Below are 16,501 nucleotides of genomic sequence, written 5' to 3'. Positions count from 1 at the left end.
CCACGCCACGGAAGATCACATTTCCGCTTTGTGCGGTTTCTTAAGGGATCCCCTGTACACACAAGAAACAGCAGCCCCCTCGCTTTAGTTCCTCTTGCTGCTGCTGCTGCAGCGAAAACCCGGAGCAGGAATATGGCGCCTGCCCTGGAAGCGCGTTGGATTGGATTGGATTGGATTGCCATATATATTCATAGCTGTCAACTTTCAGATTTGAAAATAAGGGATCAGCAGCCTCACCTGTCCCGGGGACAGTCTACAGGATATCTAACAATCCGGGATAGCAGCAGGAAGCAGCGGGAAATGGCGCTGGAATAAGGGGATTTCCCGCAAAAAAAGGGAAGGTTGACAGCTATGTATATATTTCAAAAAGTAAAGAACTCAGGACACTGCGAAAGTTGTGGGGCTTTTTTAAAAAAAATATTTTTTAGGAAGACCCCCCCCCCCAAAAAAGCCACTCTGCGATTTTTCTTTTGGAAATAGTTTTATTTGGTTTTACAAATGAAAAATTAGTTACAATGCCTAATAAAGGTAAAGGGACCCCTGACTCTTAGGTCCAGTTGCGGACAACCCTGGGGTTGCAGCGCTCATCTCGCTTTATTGGCCGAGGGAGCCGGCGTACAGCTTCCGGGTCATGTGGTCAACAGAACTAAGCAGCTTCTGTCGAACCAGAGCAGCGCACGGAAACACCGTACACCTTCCCACCACAGCGGTACCTATTTATCAACTTGCACTGCATTCTTTCGAACTGCTAGGTTGGCAGGAGCTGGGATCAAGCGGGTGGTGCTGTGGTCTAAACCACTGAGCCTCTTGGGCTTGCCAATCAGAAGGTCGGCAGTTCAGAGCCCTGCGACAGGGTGAGCTCCTGTTGCTCAGTCCCTGCTCCTGCCAACCTAACAATGCCGAATACATATCCATAAAATGAGATTTCTCTGAATCTCGCAACTTTCCCCCACCCCCTCCTATTGTCAGCATTTCCAACTGCATATCATTTCATAGTCTGTGTTTGGTATCTATCCATATTGTCCATGATATTTGTTACATTACAAGCGAAGTTAAAACCCTGCTAATGTTTTCATCTGCTTTTGATCAACTTGCCTAAGATCCAGGACAAAGCACCACCATTTGAAAATTCAAACCAGACGTCAATTCCGCCTTTGAAATCCAGTTCATGTCTGGGAAAATCCGGACGTATGGCGGTCCTACACCAGGGAGAAGCGGTTTGGGGAGCAAGATTGATTCAGCACAGTTGGCTTCCCTTCTGCCTAAAAGCCCCATTGGATCAGAGTGGTGGATCCACCCAGTCATCCGCAGATTTTTAAGCGATTGCAAACCCGCTTAAAGCCCAGGATTCAAACATGCTAACTTCAGTACAGATGGCAGCTGTTAACTATTGCATTTAATGTAAGCCGCTTATGTAAGATGTTACCTGTTAAGTTGTGGGTGAACATATCAGACGACACAGCGATTCTTCAAACAGCTCTTGTTTATTCACAGGCCAGAACAGAGCTGAACTGAAGGGTTCAGCCAGCCTGCTTATATAGAGCTTCACTACAATGCAACTGTAACAACTTTCTGTAACTATCCAATCAGTGAACGTCACTTTCAAGCCCCTATTTGCATATGTGGACCTGAGTGATATCTACAATATCCCCCTGCTGGCCCAGGCTGAGAACCTCAGTACATAACATTACGGGGAAGCGGCATACAATTCTCAGCCAAATAAGCTGCTTTCGGAAACCTAACGCCCGCCGGTAGCACAAGCCAATGCATGCCTACTCAGAAGCAAGTCCTGCTGAGTTAATTGGGATTTACTCCCAAATTGATGTAGCTCTTGGGGAGCTATCTGGCGTGAAAGGGCAGCCAGTGTCCAATTAAACCCTGCGGCGGCCCCTAGGCAGTCGGAATCTCAGTGCCCCCCTAGCAAATGATCTCCTAATACTTAATTGTAATTTTCTTTCAAGATCAAATCAATATTATTTCAATCTGTTGTCGTGGAGTCCCTAAAAGGTGTGGGGGCCCTAGGTCTACTCTGCCAATTTGGTAATCCGGCACTGAAGACACCCAGGCGCATTGATTCAAAACTTTCTGTGGCTTTTGCATATTTGCAACCATTTGTTTCACCACTTTTAGTGCTGGGCCTTCTAGACCGCTGCCTGCAGCGACAGAGGTTAACAGAGTGCTATCAGGAGTGGGGTGCATCCAGGCAACAGTATATACAGTGGAATACCCTTCCTTGGTTATTTTCTTTCAAGAACAAATCAAAATTATTTTAATCCATTGTTGTGGGGCCCCTAAAAGGCATGGGACCCATAGGCGGTGCCTACTCCATGGGGATAGCCAGGATTTTTGTTGACCGGGGGACAGAACCTCAGATTTGATTTTTACTAATTTTGGGGAGGGGGCAGCAGCCCTCTCTGCCCATGGCCTACTCTACCTTTCTGGTCATCTAGCACTGCTTCCAAATCTAGTGGGTGCCTGAAGTGAAGGACTATCGGTCAAAAAACGTCATCAACCTTCCTTATGCGTGGCTCAAGGGCCGTTCGTGTGAATGCCACCACACGGTTGTTCCCCAGGGGTGCCCAAACTTTTGTAAAAGAGGGCCAGATTTGATGAACTGAACATGTGTGAAAGCCGATCTTAGTTGCTGAGGACTGAAGTTGTTGAGCTTTTTTTTACGATTTTACCCCAAAGTTGTTGAGCTTTCTTTAGAATTGAAGTTGTTGAAATAATATGAACTGCCACAGGGGCCGGATTAGGCCCTCGAAACAGACTTTGGACATGCTTGCCTTAAAACCAGCGTTTCCTAAGCTTGGGTCTCCAGCTGTGTTTGAAACACAACTCCCATCTTCCCTAGTTAGCAGGACCAGTGGTCAGGAATGATGGGAATTGTAGTCCCCCCAAAAAACACCCCAGCTGTGGTAACCCAAGTTTGGGGAACAGTATTTGGCGGGTTAGAGGGATGCGGGTGGCACTGTGGGTAAAACCTCAGTGCCTAGGGCTTGCTGATCATAAGGTCGGCGGTTCGAATCCCCGTGGCGGGGTGAGCTCCCGTCTTTTGGTCCCAGCTCCTGCCCACCTAGCAGTTCGAAAGCACTCTTAAGTGCAAGTAGATAAATAGGTACCGCTTTATAGCGGGAAGGTAACGGCGTTTCCGTGTGCTGCGCTGGTGCTGGCTGGCCAGAGCAGCTTCGTCACGCTAGCCACGTGACCCAGAAGTGTCTCCGGACAGCGCTGGCCCCCGGCCTCTTAAGTGAGATGGGCGCACAACCCTAGAGTTGGACACGACTGGCCCGTACGGGCAGGGGTACCTTTACCTTTACCTTTATTTGGCGGGTTGTTGCTTTTATTTTGCTTTGACATTTTGTGGCTTTATATCTTGATTTTGTTCTGTCAACTGCCCTGAGACCTCTGGGCATAGGGCGGTATATAACAACAACAACAACAACAACAACACAACCCAGAGGAGCCAACTTGAATAGAATATTGAGGGGTGGGTCAGGTAAACCTCACCTCACATGACCGATCACCTGATGCCCTGCAAAATGCCCATTAACTTTGGCCTCAAATGGTTTATGGAAAGTGGGGCATCCCTTCGGCCCCTAGGAGTTGGCATAGTCCTATGCCTCTAGCTAAGGAGTTGAGTCGGGCCTCCGTGACGCGCGTCTCGCTTCTTGAGTGGAACGCGCGTCTCGCTTCTTGGCTCGTCGTGTGAACGCCGCGAACGCTTTGCGTTTCGCGCGTGTTAGCAGGCGCACCAACCCGCCCTGTACACACGTACATCTATAAACACGCGGGTTCCTCGGAGGCTGCACACCGGAGGGGGCGGGTGTGTGTACAGTAATATCAGGGCGGGGAGGCGCCGCCAGGAGCCAGCCGCGGCAGAAGGAGGCGGCGGCGGCGGGCCGAGGCGAGGAGGCGGCCTGAGGCGGGCGGGCGGGCGGGCAGGGCGCCGGCTTTCCCGGCTATCGCGAGAGGCGGCGAAGGGAGGGGAAAGCGGAGCCGAGAGGGCCGCGAGCGAAGGAGCCCGGCGGCCGGAGCTGCGTCGCCGCGGTTGCTGAGGGGGCAGAGAAGGCCGCTGCCGCCGTCATGGCGGGCGCCGGCGGGGGCTGGAGCGCCCAGGAGAAGCGGGCCACGGCGTCGCGCCTCAAAGCGGCCCTCAGCCTGAGCGCGGACGAGAGCGAGGCCGCGGCGGGCGAGCTGCGGGCGCTGCTGGAGACGGTGCTGAGCCCCGGAGGAGGCGGCGAGTCGGTGCCGGAGGCGCTGGCCTGGTGCCGCTGCCTGCTGGCGGGCGGCGAGCCGTGGGACAGCTTCGTGCAGGCGGTGCGGGCCTACGACCCGGCCACGCTGTGCGGCCTGGTGTGGACCGCCAACTTCGTGGCCTACCGGTGCCGGACGTGCGGCATCTCGCCCTGCATGAGCCTCTGCGCCGAGTGCTTCCACCAAGGCGAGCACGCCGGGCACGACTACAACATGTTCCGCAGCCAGGCCGGCGGAGCCTGCGACTGCGGCGACGGCAACGTCATGCGGGAGGCCGGGTAGGTGCGCCGGGGGGCCAGGCGGGGCTGGGGGTGGTGAGGGGAGACACTTGTCTAGGGCTGGGGGGTGGGGGGGGGAGGAGGCCTCCCGGGCGGGTGTCTGCCAGGGGGTGGCAATCCCCCACCCTACCCCTCCATAAAAGACCCCAGGGGGCACCCCCAAAGTGGATGGGCACTGCCATTCAAACGGTGCGTGTGCGCCACGTCATGCCATCGGTTATGTGGGGTGGGTCTTTACCTGGGAAAACACACACAGATGCAATATTTTATTCAAGTTGGCACCCCTGGCATCTGGGAGAAAAGCGAGAGACCCTCCTTCCCTTTCACGGGCAATAATAATAGTACCAGGGAGGACCGGTTGAGTGTGTGCAAAAACCTAATCCATCCTATTAAGTAACCCGGAGCAAGCATGTTTCTGCGCTCATGGGCTCTGTTTTGACTCCACAGACGAACAACAACACAATTATTATTATTATTGTTATTGTTATTATTAGCTATATGCCGCTCATCGGACTGGGTTGGCCCAAGCATTCTGGGCAGCTCCCGGCAAAAAATAGTAAAAACCCAACATGACATCAAACACTAAAAACTTCCCTGAAGAGGGCTGCCTTCAGGTGTCTTTTAAAAACCACATAGCTGTTTATCTGTTTGACATCTGCTGGGAGGGCGTTCCACAGGGCATATGTGCCGCGTAATCCTAGGCGTGTCTGCTCAGAAGCAAAGCCACACTGAACTAAATGGGACTTGTGTACTCTGTAAAGTGCTGCACACATTGATTGAATAATAAATAAATAAATAAATAAATAAATAAATTTTATTTATGCCCTGCCCATCTGTCTGGGGCAGCTTCTAGCACATAGAAAAACGTAATAAAACGTCAGACATTAAAAACTTCCTGATACCAGTAATAATGGATACAGAATTGCAGCCTGTTTGCAGGATAAGTTTATGTGGTGAATGACGAGAACCCGCTCGCCATCCGTAAATAATCAGTCTCACACCATGATGGGTTGCAGAAATCTGGCCGCAGCATATTCCCACAGGTGAAGTGGGCTTTATGGAAACTTTGGTCCAGCAGAGGTTTTTTTCTTTGGGGCAAAGGTGGCTGTGCACCACCAACCTCAGTTTGGCCTTAGGCAGTCTCCACCTGCCCTCCTTCAGCCTTGCATCCAGTCCAGGAGGTGGCACTGATCATTGGCTTCCTTCTCTGGAGCCTCCCCGTTATATAACTTGGTAGGATTGGGGCAAAACTAGAATTAATTTGTTCTGTGTGTCATTTGCTGTTGCTCCACCCACGGTTGACCTTTCTGCCTTCTGTCCTTAATGTGCACCGACTTCCACTGCTTGTGTTGCAATGTGAAAGGCTTTAAGATGTCACAGCACTCTTTATTTGTTTGCTACCTCTGTGCGGTTTGTCATGTGGGTTGAAATTCTCGCTTCATCCAGAAGTATGCATTCCAAGGGGAGAAAATAGCAATCATCAGGCGTATATTATGCAAATCTTGACAGGTGAATCTTGCTGGTATGTAATCTATGGATGGCGGTCTTTTAAATGCATCCTTGATGCGTGTTACAAGTTAATGGCGTGCGCATGCTTATGTGAAAGCATTGAGAGTGAAACCAGTACTAAAGAGTAAAAAGTGGAGCAGTGTTAACAGTAAACATTTCTGTAGCACTTTCAAATGGTCTAAATGTGTAACATGATCCAGTTATCTGACAGAGAGGTGAGTTTCAAACCAGGAATTTTCTAAGTATTTGATGGTATGTGAAATGAGAGAAATGTATTTACAGTTGTACCTCGGGTTAAGTACTTAATTCGTTCTGGAGGTCCCTTCTTAACCTGAAACTGTTCTTAACCTGAAGCACCACTTTAGCTAATGGGGCCTCTTGCTGCCGCCGTGCCGCTGGAGCACAATTTCTGTTCTCATCCTGAAGCAAAGTTCTTAACCTGAAGCACTATTTCTGGGTTAGTGGAGTCTGTAACCTGAAACGTATGTAACCTGAAGCGTATGTAACCCGAGGTACCACTGTATGTATGATTTTTTGGGGTATGTGTAATGAGAGAAATGTATGTATTGGAGAAGACAGATGGATGCATGCCCATGGAATGAATACACATTTCATCACGTTGATCAAGAATGCCAGCAAACTTATGATCTTGTGTTTTTACAGACACCTTCCATCCATGTGGTTTTATGCACAAAAGCATGATAAGGCGTAACTAACCCAGAAATCAGTCTTCAGATTTTGCTCCAAACCATGTCATACGTACAATAGAATTCTTCTACTGGTTGGTTGTGTTGGTCTGTATGTGTCTGGATGGGTTTTATAGACCATGTAGGGACTGAGTGATGCTGCAAGGTTTGGTGTACAGTCTTACACCTAGGATCTCCCCCCCCCCTTGGCTGTTGTACAGTCTTCATGTTGCACAATCCGGTGCTTCTTATTCCTGTTCTTGTGTGGCATAAAGTAGAAATATTGTGTACATTAATGTACTTAAAAGACGTGAAAAGATTGTAGAATATGGGTCTCCAATTGTGGGGGCAGGGGAAGATAGACACACAGGTAAGGGTGCAGAAATAATTTGTGGGGAAGAGTGGTGCTTAGAGCACTGTCACCCTGTTCAAGTGTTACTTTGTCCCAGGATACAATTTGTGTGTGCTCTCTCTCTCTTTCCCCTCATTACAGGTAGAAGGTAACTGTGGAAAGGAGGTACTTCCAAGTTTGCTCCTGCAACACACCTGCTTTGGCTTGAGTACCACTTACACATTTTGCCAAACCTCTAGGTGCTGTGGATGCTGCTACAGTCTCCCTGCAGTCTTGCTTGTGCATGCATGTAGCCCACATATACACAGAGCCCCCTTCCTAAGTTGATCCATTATCAGCCCCTTCCCACTAATCTATATGATCAGTCTGATGACCAGGAATGAACAGTCTGCATTCCGAGCAAGGTGCTGAGCTGGCACAGGAAGCGGGTGGTGCTGGGGTCTAAACCCCTAAGCCTCTTAGACCTGTCGATCAGAAGGTTGGCGGTTCAAATCTGTGTGATGGGGTGACCTCCTGTTGCTCTGTCTCAGCTTCTGCCAACCTAGCAGTTCAAAAGCACGCCAGTGCAAGTAGATAAATAGGTACCGCTGCGGCGGGAAGGTAAACAGCGTTTCTGTGTGCTCTGGTTTCCGTTATGGTGTCCTGTTGCGACAGAAGCAGTTTAGTCATGCTGGCCATATGACCCAGAAAGCTGTTTGTGGACAAACGCTGGCTCCCTCAGCCTGAAAAGTGAGATGAGCACTGTAACCCCATAGTCACCTTGACTGGACTTAACCATCCAGGGGTGCTTTACCCTTTACCTTTTTTTACTTTGCTGCGCTGGCCAGAAACATAGTGCTGTGTATCTCCTTAAAGTTTTGTCTTATTGGCACCACTTCCAAAATGGGTGGAGTCTTATGGGGTGGGGGGGGGACAGAAAAATTTGTGGGGGCATGATTTGGCCTCCCGGCCAGGAGTCAACCACCCCATTCTACATTATTTAATTGTACAGTGGTACCTTGAGTTACAAACGCCTCGGGTTAGAAACGCTTCAGGTTACAAACTCCGCTAACCTGGAAGAGTTACCTCGAGTTGAGAACTTTGCCCCAGGATGAGAACGGAAATTGTGTGCCGGCGGTGCAGCGGCAGCAAGAGGCCCCATTAGTGAAAGCACATCTCTAGTTAAGAACAGTTTCAGGTTAAGAACGGACCTCCGGAACGAATTAAGTTCGTAACTAGAGGTACCACTGCGGGGATTCCCTGCAGTGTGGTGGTTCCTGGTATAATGTGCTAAGCGGCTTCTTGTTGTTTTTTGAAGCATTCGAGGGTGGGAGTACCTGCTGTTGCTGCAGTAATGGACAGATGTAAAGCTGTGAGGGTGTAATTTCAGCAGCGCAGTAGTGTTTTATTGGCAGGGCGAGACGATGAAGTGCTGCCAAATTATGGAAGAGTCACTAGCTGTCATATTGAACACATGTGATAGCTGGAGTCATCCTATCCCCTACTCTCATTTTAGTAAGGACTGGAGTGTGAACTCTGAAGGTATGCCAGTATGTAAACAAGTCCCAAGTGTCGTCTGATCACCATGATAGACGCTGTCCATTGTTGGCAGTGCCAGCTGTGGAACTTGGCTGTTTTTATTTGTGTGTGCTAATGCTGTGTCATCACAGCAGGCAAGCCTATAATTAAAATGTAGCTGTGCCTTATAAATTCAGTGGGGAAAAAAATAACATAATGCAGTTGTCATAGTTTCTAAAAAGATTGCTTCCTGATCTGTTTGACTGCTAAATTGCTATGAGAATCTGCCGTGTGTTGCTGGATTCTTCTTGTTGAAGTTTGCATCGTTGATTATCGATGCAATGTGAATGTGGGGACAATGAAGTGGGAATGCGGGATCTGATTGGGGTTATTTTAATTTAGTGATAGTGTGTAGTGGCTGTCTGCACTTAGGTTTTCAGATGTGCCAAATACTCTTTTGGATGACAAGTAACAGTGTGTTTTGACAAATCCAATATCATCACATTTGAAGGAGATGTAGCAAAAGTCAATAAAGATGTTTCCTGGATTATATACTTGAAGTTGATGTGCAAATGAACTCAGTTAGGCCTAGTTCCCAGAAATAACAAATGGAATTGTAAGGTTGTTACATGTGGCCATAGGGAACCTAAATTCAGGTGGTCATTAGATGGCTATCTCCTTGAATTGGACCACTTGTTCAAATACTTTGGACTTCATGTCAATGAGAAACTCTCATGGAAGCTACATCTGGGTGCCATTAAATTATCAAGAGCCCAGGTCCATTGGCCAGCTCAGCAGATTTTTCTGTACAAAAGAAAACCAATGAATTAATGCTATTCTCAAGATCTTTATTGGTAAAGTTACAGCACAAATGTAGAAATTTGGGAAGTTGGAACAAAGTACAATATGGAAGTTTCGCAAAATAAATTTGCACTAGCAGCCAAGAAGCTGCATTCTAGTCATATCAAGAATTAGAGTGTATTGTAAAGTTTTATTCCAGGGCTAGGCAACCTAAGGCCCATGGGCCAGATGCGGCCCAATCACCTTCTCAATCCAGCCCATGGATGTTCTGGGAATCAGTGTGTTTTTACATGAGTAAAATGTGTCCTTTTATTTAAAATGCATCTCTGGGTTATTTGTGGGGCCTGCCTGGTGTTTTTACATGAGTAGGATGCGTGCTTTTATTTAAAAAGCATCTCTGGGTTATTTGTGGGGCATAGGAATTCGTTCATTTCCCCCCCAAAAAATATAGTGCGGCCCCCCCACATGGTCTGAGGGATGGTGGAGCGGCCCACGGCTGAAAAAGGTTGCTGACCCCTGTATTATCCAATGTTTTGTTACCCCTGGTGGATGGCATACATGGTTGTTAATGGTTGCTCTTTGATTCCATAGCAAATCTTTCTTTTAATTCATGTGTTGTGTTGGAATTTTATATATTGTAAAGGCCTTTGGCTTTGTACAATAAAGTTGACTGACTGAAAAATGAATTGGTAAATCTACCACCTCAAAGTGCAACTGGGAGCTCACCTGACTGAATGCTATATATTATAATATATAATATAATATAATATAATATAATATAATATAATATAATATAATATAATATAATATAATATAATATAATATAATATAATATAATATAATATAATATAATATATATTACACACACAGAGAGAAAACTGGCATGTCAGAAAGAAGTCTAGTTTCTATGTTCAGGGAAACTTTTAAATTGAGAATTCAAACATGTGAACCCCACTTTCCAGAAAAAGGCTTACCACCTCCTCTGATACTTGTAGTAACTAGTACTTAATTCCCAACAGTCTTGCATTAATTAATGTATCTTGTGAAAACAGTGAATGTGTTTATAACAGAAGAGTATGCTAATTGTAACCAATATCCAGTGAGACTTTGTGGTTGCTTTTATGTCTTGGCAAATCTGCTGATTCTTCCCACTGACTTGATAGACGTCACTATTTAAGCTAAGGAGCTATCAAGTATAAAAGATAAAACCCCAGTCCTGATTGGGTAACTGAAGGGGTTGGAGGAAAGTGAGCTACTGTATTTTGTGTGTTGCTTCTTAGTTTACAGCTGAGATCTTTTGGACTGTTTCAAGTTCTGGAATAGGAATTTGCCTCTACAATTCTAGATTTTTCTCTTTCTCATTGTTCTCATTCATTCTTCACCTCTCCTTAATATTGTCTACCCTTCCCATGGTCTGTGTGAATATCCAGCAGACCAATCAAGACTGTATTAGTCAAGATCATCGTTTATCTGTTTTGTGTTTTAAGTTTTCCATCAGAGCAAGCAGTTGCCCTCTCTTTCAGGTCAGCATTAACAGCTATGTGAAAGAGCAGGTTTCTTGGTACTTTTGCCACAGCAAAAATTTCTAGCATGCAAAGAAATAAAGTTCAAGTCCTATTCTGCCTGACACTACTTTTTTTCTGCTGAAATCCCTGGTTGATTGTGTCCAGTGTAACGCCTCCTAAAACAACCTCCTTGGCTGCTGAGTCAATAAATGGTTTTCAATTAAACTATGATTCACAGTGCTGTGTACCCATACACAATCTCTTGTCAAACTAAACTTTCTAATATTTGCTTTGTCTGAATACATTTTGGCTTTGAAATCAAGATGGATTTAATTATTCACCTACCTCTTCCCCCTGACACTTTAGAGATTTGGGGGCTATAAATAAGAGTATAGAAGCTCAGGATCAGGTAGTTTATATTTGGAATGTGGCTTTTGTCCAGTACCACCCCTCGGAAACCCCAATCTAGTCAAATACAGAGAGATGCTTTTTGGTAAATCCAGGCAATTATGAAGTGGGTTTTTTTTAAAATCACTGAGTGGTTTTCTGTTTTTAAATTCATCCAGTTGTACTTCAAAACAACAACAACCCCAGGATTATGATTATTAGTGAAACATTTTTATTGACATTTTAATTTTACTCCTACGCTTTTCTATGACTTTTTTGTGCACTAATTTTGTACTTGAGTCTTGAATATGCACTTCTGAAATAGCTGTTATGTTTTTATATAGTTGTAAAACAAATGAAAAAACTTGGTTTGTATTTATGTAGAGGATGCTCTTTAACTAAAGATCATGCCAAGATCATGAATATCTAAGGAAACTACATTAGCTATGACAAGTAAATTGAGATTTTGAATAAATTATAGAAGGGAAAGTCATATGAGAAATTAAAAAAAAAAAAAATGAGCTGAGGATTTTGCTTTGACAGCAAACCTTCAGGAACATGTACTTGCAGGGCAACAAAATAAAAGCCAAAGGTTATTTCAGTGCTTTATTCAAGTAAGTGTTGTTGGGCATATTTTGAGTGAAACTCTTCATGCATAAGTACCAGACCTTTAAGTAAAACATTCTTCAGTTATGTCTTAGGAGGAATTTAATAATAATAATAATAATAATAATAATAATAATAATAATAATATTTTTTAATTTATACCCCGCCCTCCCCAGCCAAGGCCGGGCTCAGAGCGGCTTACAAGCAATAATAAAAACAAGTTGAATGATTACAACTTAAAAACAAAATTAAAATACAACATTAAAATATTGAAACATTAAAATATTAAAATGTAGCCTCATCGCAGGAGGAGAAGGAAAGGAAAAAAGAGAGGGAGGGAATCAAATTGGCTCCAAGGCAAACGCCAGGCAGAACAACTCTGTCTTACAGGCCCTGCGGAAAGAAATCAGATCCTGCAGGGCCCTGGTCTCATGAGACAGAGCGTTCCACCAGGCCGGAGCCAGAGTTGAAAAGGCCCTGGCTCTGGTTGAAGCCAATCTAACTTCCTTAGGGCCCAGGACCACTAGGGTGTTGCTATTTATGGACCTTGAGGCTCTCCGTGGGGCATACCGGGAGAGGCGGTCCCGTAGGTACGAGGGTCCTAGGCCGTGAAGGGCTTTAAAAGTCAAAAGCAGCACCTTAAATCTGACCCTGTACTCTACCGGGAGCCAGTGCACTTTGAAAAGCACTGGGTGAATACGTTCCCATGGCAGAGACCCCGTGAGGAGCCTCGCTGCAGCATTCTGCACCCTCTGGAGTTTCTGGGTCAGCTTCAAGGGCAGTCCCGCGTAGAGTGAATTACAGTAGTCAAGCCTGGAGATGGATCACTGTGGCCAGGTCGGGGTGGGAAAGGTAAGGGACCAACTGCTTGATGCGGTGAAGGTGGAAAAATGTCGCCTTGGCTGTTGCTGTAACTTGCGCCTCCATGGAAAGGGTGGCGTCAAGGATTACACCCAAACTCTTAACGGAAGGCAATGGCACTAATTGGGCCCCCGCAAGAGAAGGGAGTTGGTCCCTCATCCCCATGCCATCCCGACCCAGCCATAGGACCTCTGTCTTCGAAGGATTTAGTTTCAATCTGCTCCCACGAAACCATCCAGCCACAGCTTCCAGGCATCTGGTCAGTGTGTTCGGGCCGAGTCGGTGTGGCCATCCATCAGCAGGTAGAGCTGAGTGTCATCAGCATATTGGTGACAGCCCAGCCCAAAGCTCCGGATAATCTGGGCAAGGATAATATAGACTCTGTTCTCCGAAAAACTTATTTGTAATTTGTAGAGTCTCTATTTTCTCAACCATTTAATGTATCTGCAGCTTTTCTTTTGTTCGTATTTTTTGCTGCTGCAAGGATAGACCAGTGTTTTTTGTGTGGTCAAGGCAAATCACATCTTACATAAGCGTGAAATTATCTGCAAATAGTTTGATTTCTCTCTGTGTTAGATTTGTGTTTTGCCTTTTGTGTTGAAAGGGCTTCAGTGGACTTCCAGACCTGTATTTTTGCATTTGATGTAAGCATTATGTAATACACATTATAACCCTTCTTTCTCTTTCATTTCTCCTGAAATTGTAACTCTGCTTCTGTTGTAGCATTTAAAGTTGGGCGAGAAACTGTGCTTTCTGAATGTGTGCAGACGAAAGCATTCCAACTCCTACTGCAAGATCCAGTAGTTGTTTGTCTGGTAGTACAGATGGTTGTATGGCAAGTCCTATATCAGTGAGCTGTGAGAAATGCTATGATTAGAGTTTTTCTTTGAACTTTCTTCCCAGTTTCTCTACAGTTTATGGCAGGATTGGGGAATCTGTAGCTGACCATATGTAGTTGTGGGAGTTGGGAGTCCAGTAATATCTGGAACAGGCATAGGCAAACTCAGCCCTCCAGATGTTTCGAGACTACAGTTCCCATCATCCCTGACCACCGGTCCTGTTAGCTAGGGATGATGGGAGTTGTAGTCCTGAAACATCTGGAGTGCTGAGTTTGCCTATGCCTGATCTGGAAGGTCACAGGTTTCCCATCACTTGGATAGTTTTGTATTACTTGGTGGGTATAAAGAGTTCTCGTTTCTTCAGCTCAATAGAGCTGGAAAAGATTCAGAAAAGGACAACCAAAATGACCAGGGAGATAGAGTAACTTCCCTTTCCTGTGAGGAAAGGTGACAACAGTTGGCGTTTTTAAGTTTAGAGAAAAGGTGAGTAAAACTATGCATAGTGTGAAGAAAGTGACTAGAGAAAGGTTTTTCACTTCTTACAGTGCAGAACTTGGGGAAATCCAATGAATCTGGATGTTGGAAGAGTCAGGGCAGACAAAAGAAAGTACCTTTTCACTCAGTTAAACTGTACAATTTGCTCCCACAAGATGGTCACCAACATGGATGGCTTTAAAATAATATTGGACAGTTTCATGGAGGACGTGGTAATCAGTGGCAACTAATAACAATGGCTGTGCCTCTGAATATCAGTTACTGGAACTTGCAAGGAAAGAAAGTGATGTTGCACTCATGTCCTGCCTTTTGGTTTTCTGAAAGAATCTGGTTAGCCACTGTGACATCAGGATGCTGGACCCAGTATGCTCTTCTTATATTATTATCAGTGCTATTTTTCTAGAAAAAGAGGTGCCGGAAAACCTCCCTCATTCTCTTAGAATGGCAATGGTGCCCACCTGAGAGGTGCCGCAACTTAGTTCCTGTGAGTTCCCCTTGAAAAAAGCCCTACTTAGGTTTATGTTTACATATGCAGCCGTAGCATGTTCCCTCCCCAAAAAATTAGCAACCTATCTGTTCTTTGTTATTAATTAGATGGCTGAGTATGTTTAACTTTGTATAACTTTATTTGTAGGTTTTGCAAAAGGCATCGGATAAAATCAAGCTCAGAAGTTCCGTCCGTTCCAAAAGATCTGTTGATAATGTCAGAACTAGTTCTTCCACAGTTCATCTTCTGTCTCATCCAGTACTTACGGGAAGGCTACGACGAACCAGGTATGGATGCTATTAATATTTTTGGAAAAGTTCACAAGGCAGATTCCCAGTGCAACTAATAAGTGTTGCTAGTTTCATTTTTGTGACAGTCTGTTTTGTTCTGAAGGTAAGGATGATTTCAAATTGTTGGTGAATTGCGAGTGGGCTTTTAATAAAGTGTGATGTCAGGATTGTGAAGTTGAACATGATCAGTGAAGCTGAGGTTAGTCTGCTCCCTGCCACCTACGTAAGCAATTCCTTATATTTTGCAAAATGGGAGAAAAGCTGAAATCCTAGAGAAAGTTGATGCAGCGTATCCTGGGTTACACAGAAAGGAGTGGAGTGGGAGGGAATTATACTCTGAGTGGAGTAAGCCATGGTGTGAATGCTGAGATAGAGGTTAAGATAACTGAGAGCCATAACGATAGTTTGAGAGTAAGGGAAGAATTTAGATACCTGATAATGTTAGAATTGGGGGAATGAAAGGCACCACTCTGTGGAAAGGAAACGAAAACTTCCAACATCCTGTCTTGAATATAAAAAGAAAAGAAAAGCCAGTTGCTTGGTTAAAAAAATTTTATTTCTGTTTTTTCTTTCTTTATTGATCATAGAGATGTGAGCAGCTTATGTCTCATACAAATATTGTAATCAGCAAGGACTGTATAATCTAAAATTTTAATTGTTGGGATGAGGTGATTCGTAACAGAATAACAAGTAAGGAGCCACAAAGTAGCTAGAATGGTTTGCTCAATCTGCTACAAACTTCTTGCTTGTTTGTTTTTCAGTTCTTGATGTTCCATCAGAAAAAGACCTTCACAAAGTCCTTCAGATATTGGAATCCCACATTTCATTTCTGGAAGATCTGACAAAAATGGGAGGAGCGATGCGTTCAGTCCTTACTCAGGTTTTGACAAATCAGCAGTTCTATAAAGATCTTAGCTCTGGTGAGTTCGTGTGTTATTACGTCTTGAGGAGTTTTTTGGTATTAACCATGCATTCTGTACTTTAAAAAGTAACAAAATAGTGTGGGCATGGGAGAATGGAGTGGCTTTTATTGTTGCCGGTGATGTCGCAGTCTGTGACACACAACCACAATTCCACACTGGTCTTGTGGTAGTTGCAGGTGTGCTGCCAACAGAAGGGTTAAATTTTCCTTATGACAAAGCACATTGAAAACACTACTCGAAGGAATAATAATAATAATAATAATAATTTATTATTTGTACCCCGCCCATCTGGCTGGGTTTCCCCAGCCACTCTGGGCATCTTCCGACAAAAATTTAAAATACATTAAAGTGCCACACATTAAAAACTTCCCTGAACAGGGCTGTCTTCTAAATGTCAGGTAGTTGTTTATATCTTTGACATCTGATGGGAGGGTGTTCCACAGGGCGGGCGTCACTGCCGAGAAGGCCCTCTGCCTGGTTCCCAGTAGCTTTGCTTCTCGCAGTGAGGGAACCACCAGAAGGCCCTCGGCGCTGGATCTCAGTGTCCGGGCAGAACGATGGGGGTGGAGATGCTCCTTCAGGTATACTGGACAAAGGCAGTTTAGGGCTTTAAAGGTCAACACCAACACTTTGAATTGTGCTCGGAAACGTACTGGGAGCCAAAGTATGTGAATCCCATACATCAAATGAGTTAGTGGGCTATTTATTTTTTAATCTCTAGTCAAACT

At 45.2% G+C, this 16,501-nt stretch overlaps 1 protein-coding gene across 1 annotated transcript in view; it reads left to right on the top strand.

Moving 5' to 3' along the window:
* The first annotated feature begins 4,006 nt into the window (after window positions 1–4,006).
* The window catches only part of UBR3 (ubiquitin protein ligase E3 component n-recognin 3), a 93,942-nt gene continuing 81,447 nt past the window's right edge, over window positions 4,007–16,501 (top strand). Inside the window, 3 exon segments of the mRNA XM_081850273.1 lie at window positions 4,007–4,535; window positions 14,708–14,847; window positions 15,612–15,770. Coding sequence (XP_081706399.1) covers window positions 4,087–4,535; window positions 14,708–14,847; window positions 15,612–15,770 — 748 coding nt within the window. The 5' untranslated portion in view covers window positions 4,007–4,086.

Source organism: Podarcis erhardii (genome assembly GCF_964252035.2).
Source record: "Podarcis erhardii genome assembly, chromosome: 1".
NCBI lineage: Eukaryota > Metazoa > Chordata > Lepidosauria > Squamata > Lacertidae > Podarcis > Podarcis erhardii.
Note: the sequence above shows the minus strand (reverse complement) of the source record. Positions and strands in the feature narration are given on the sequence as shown.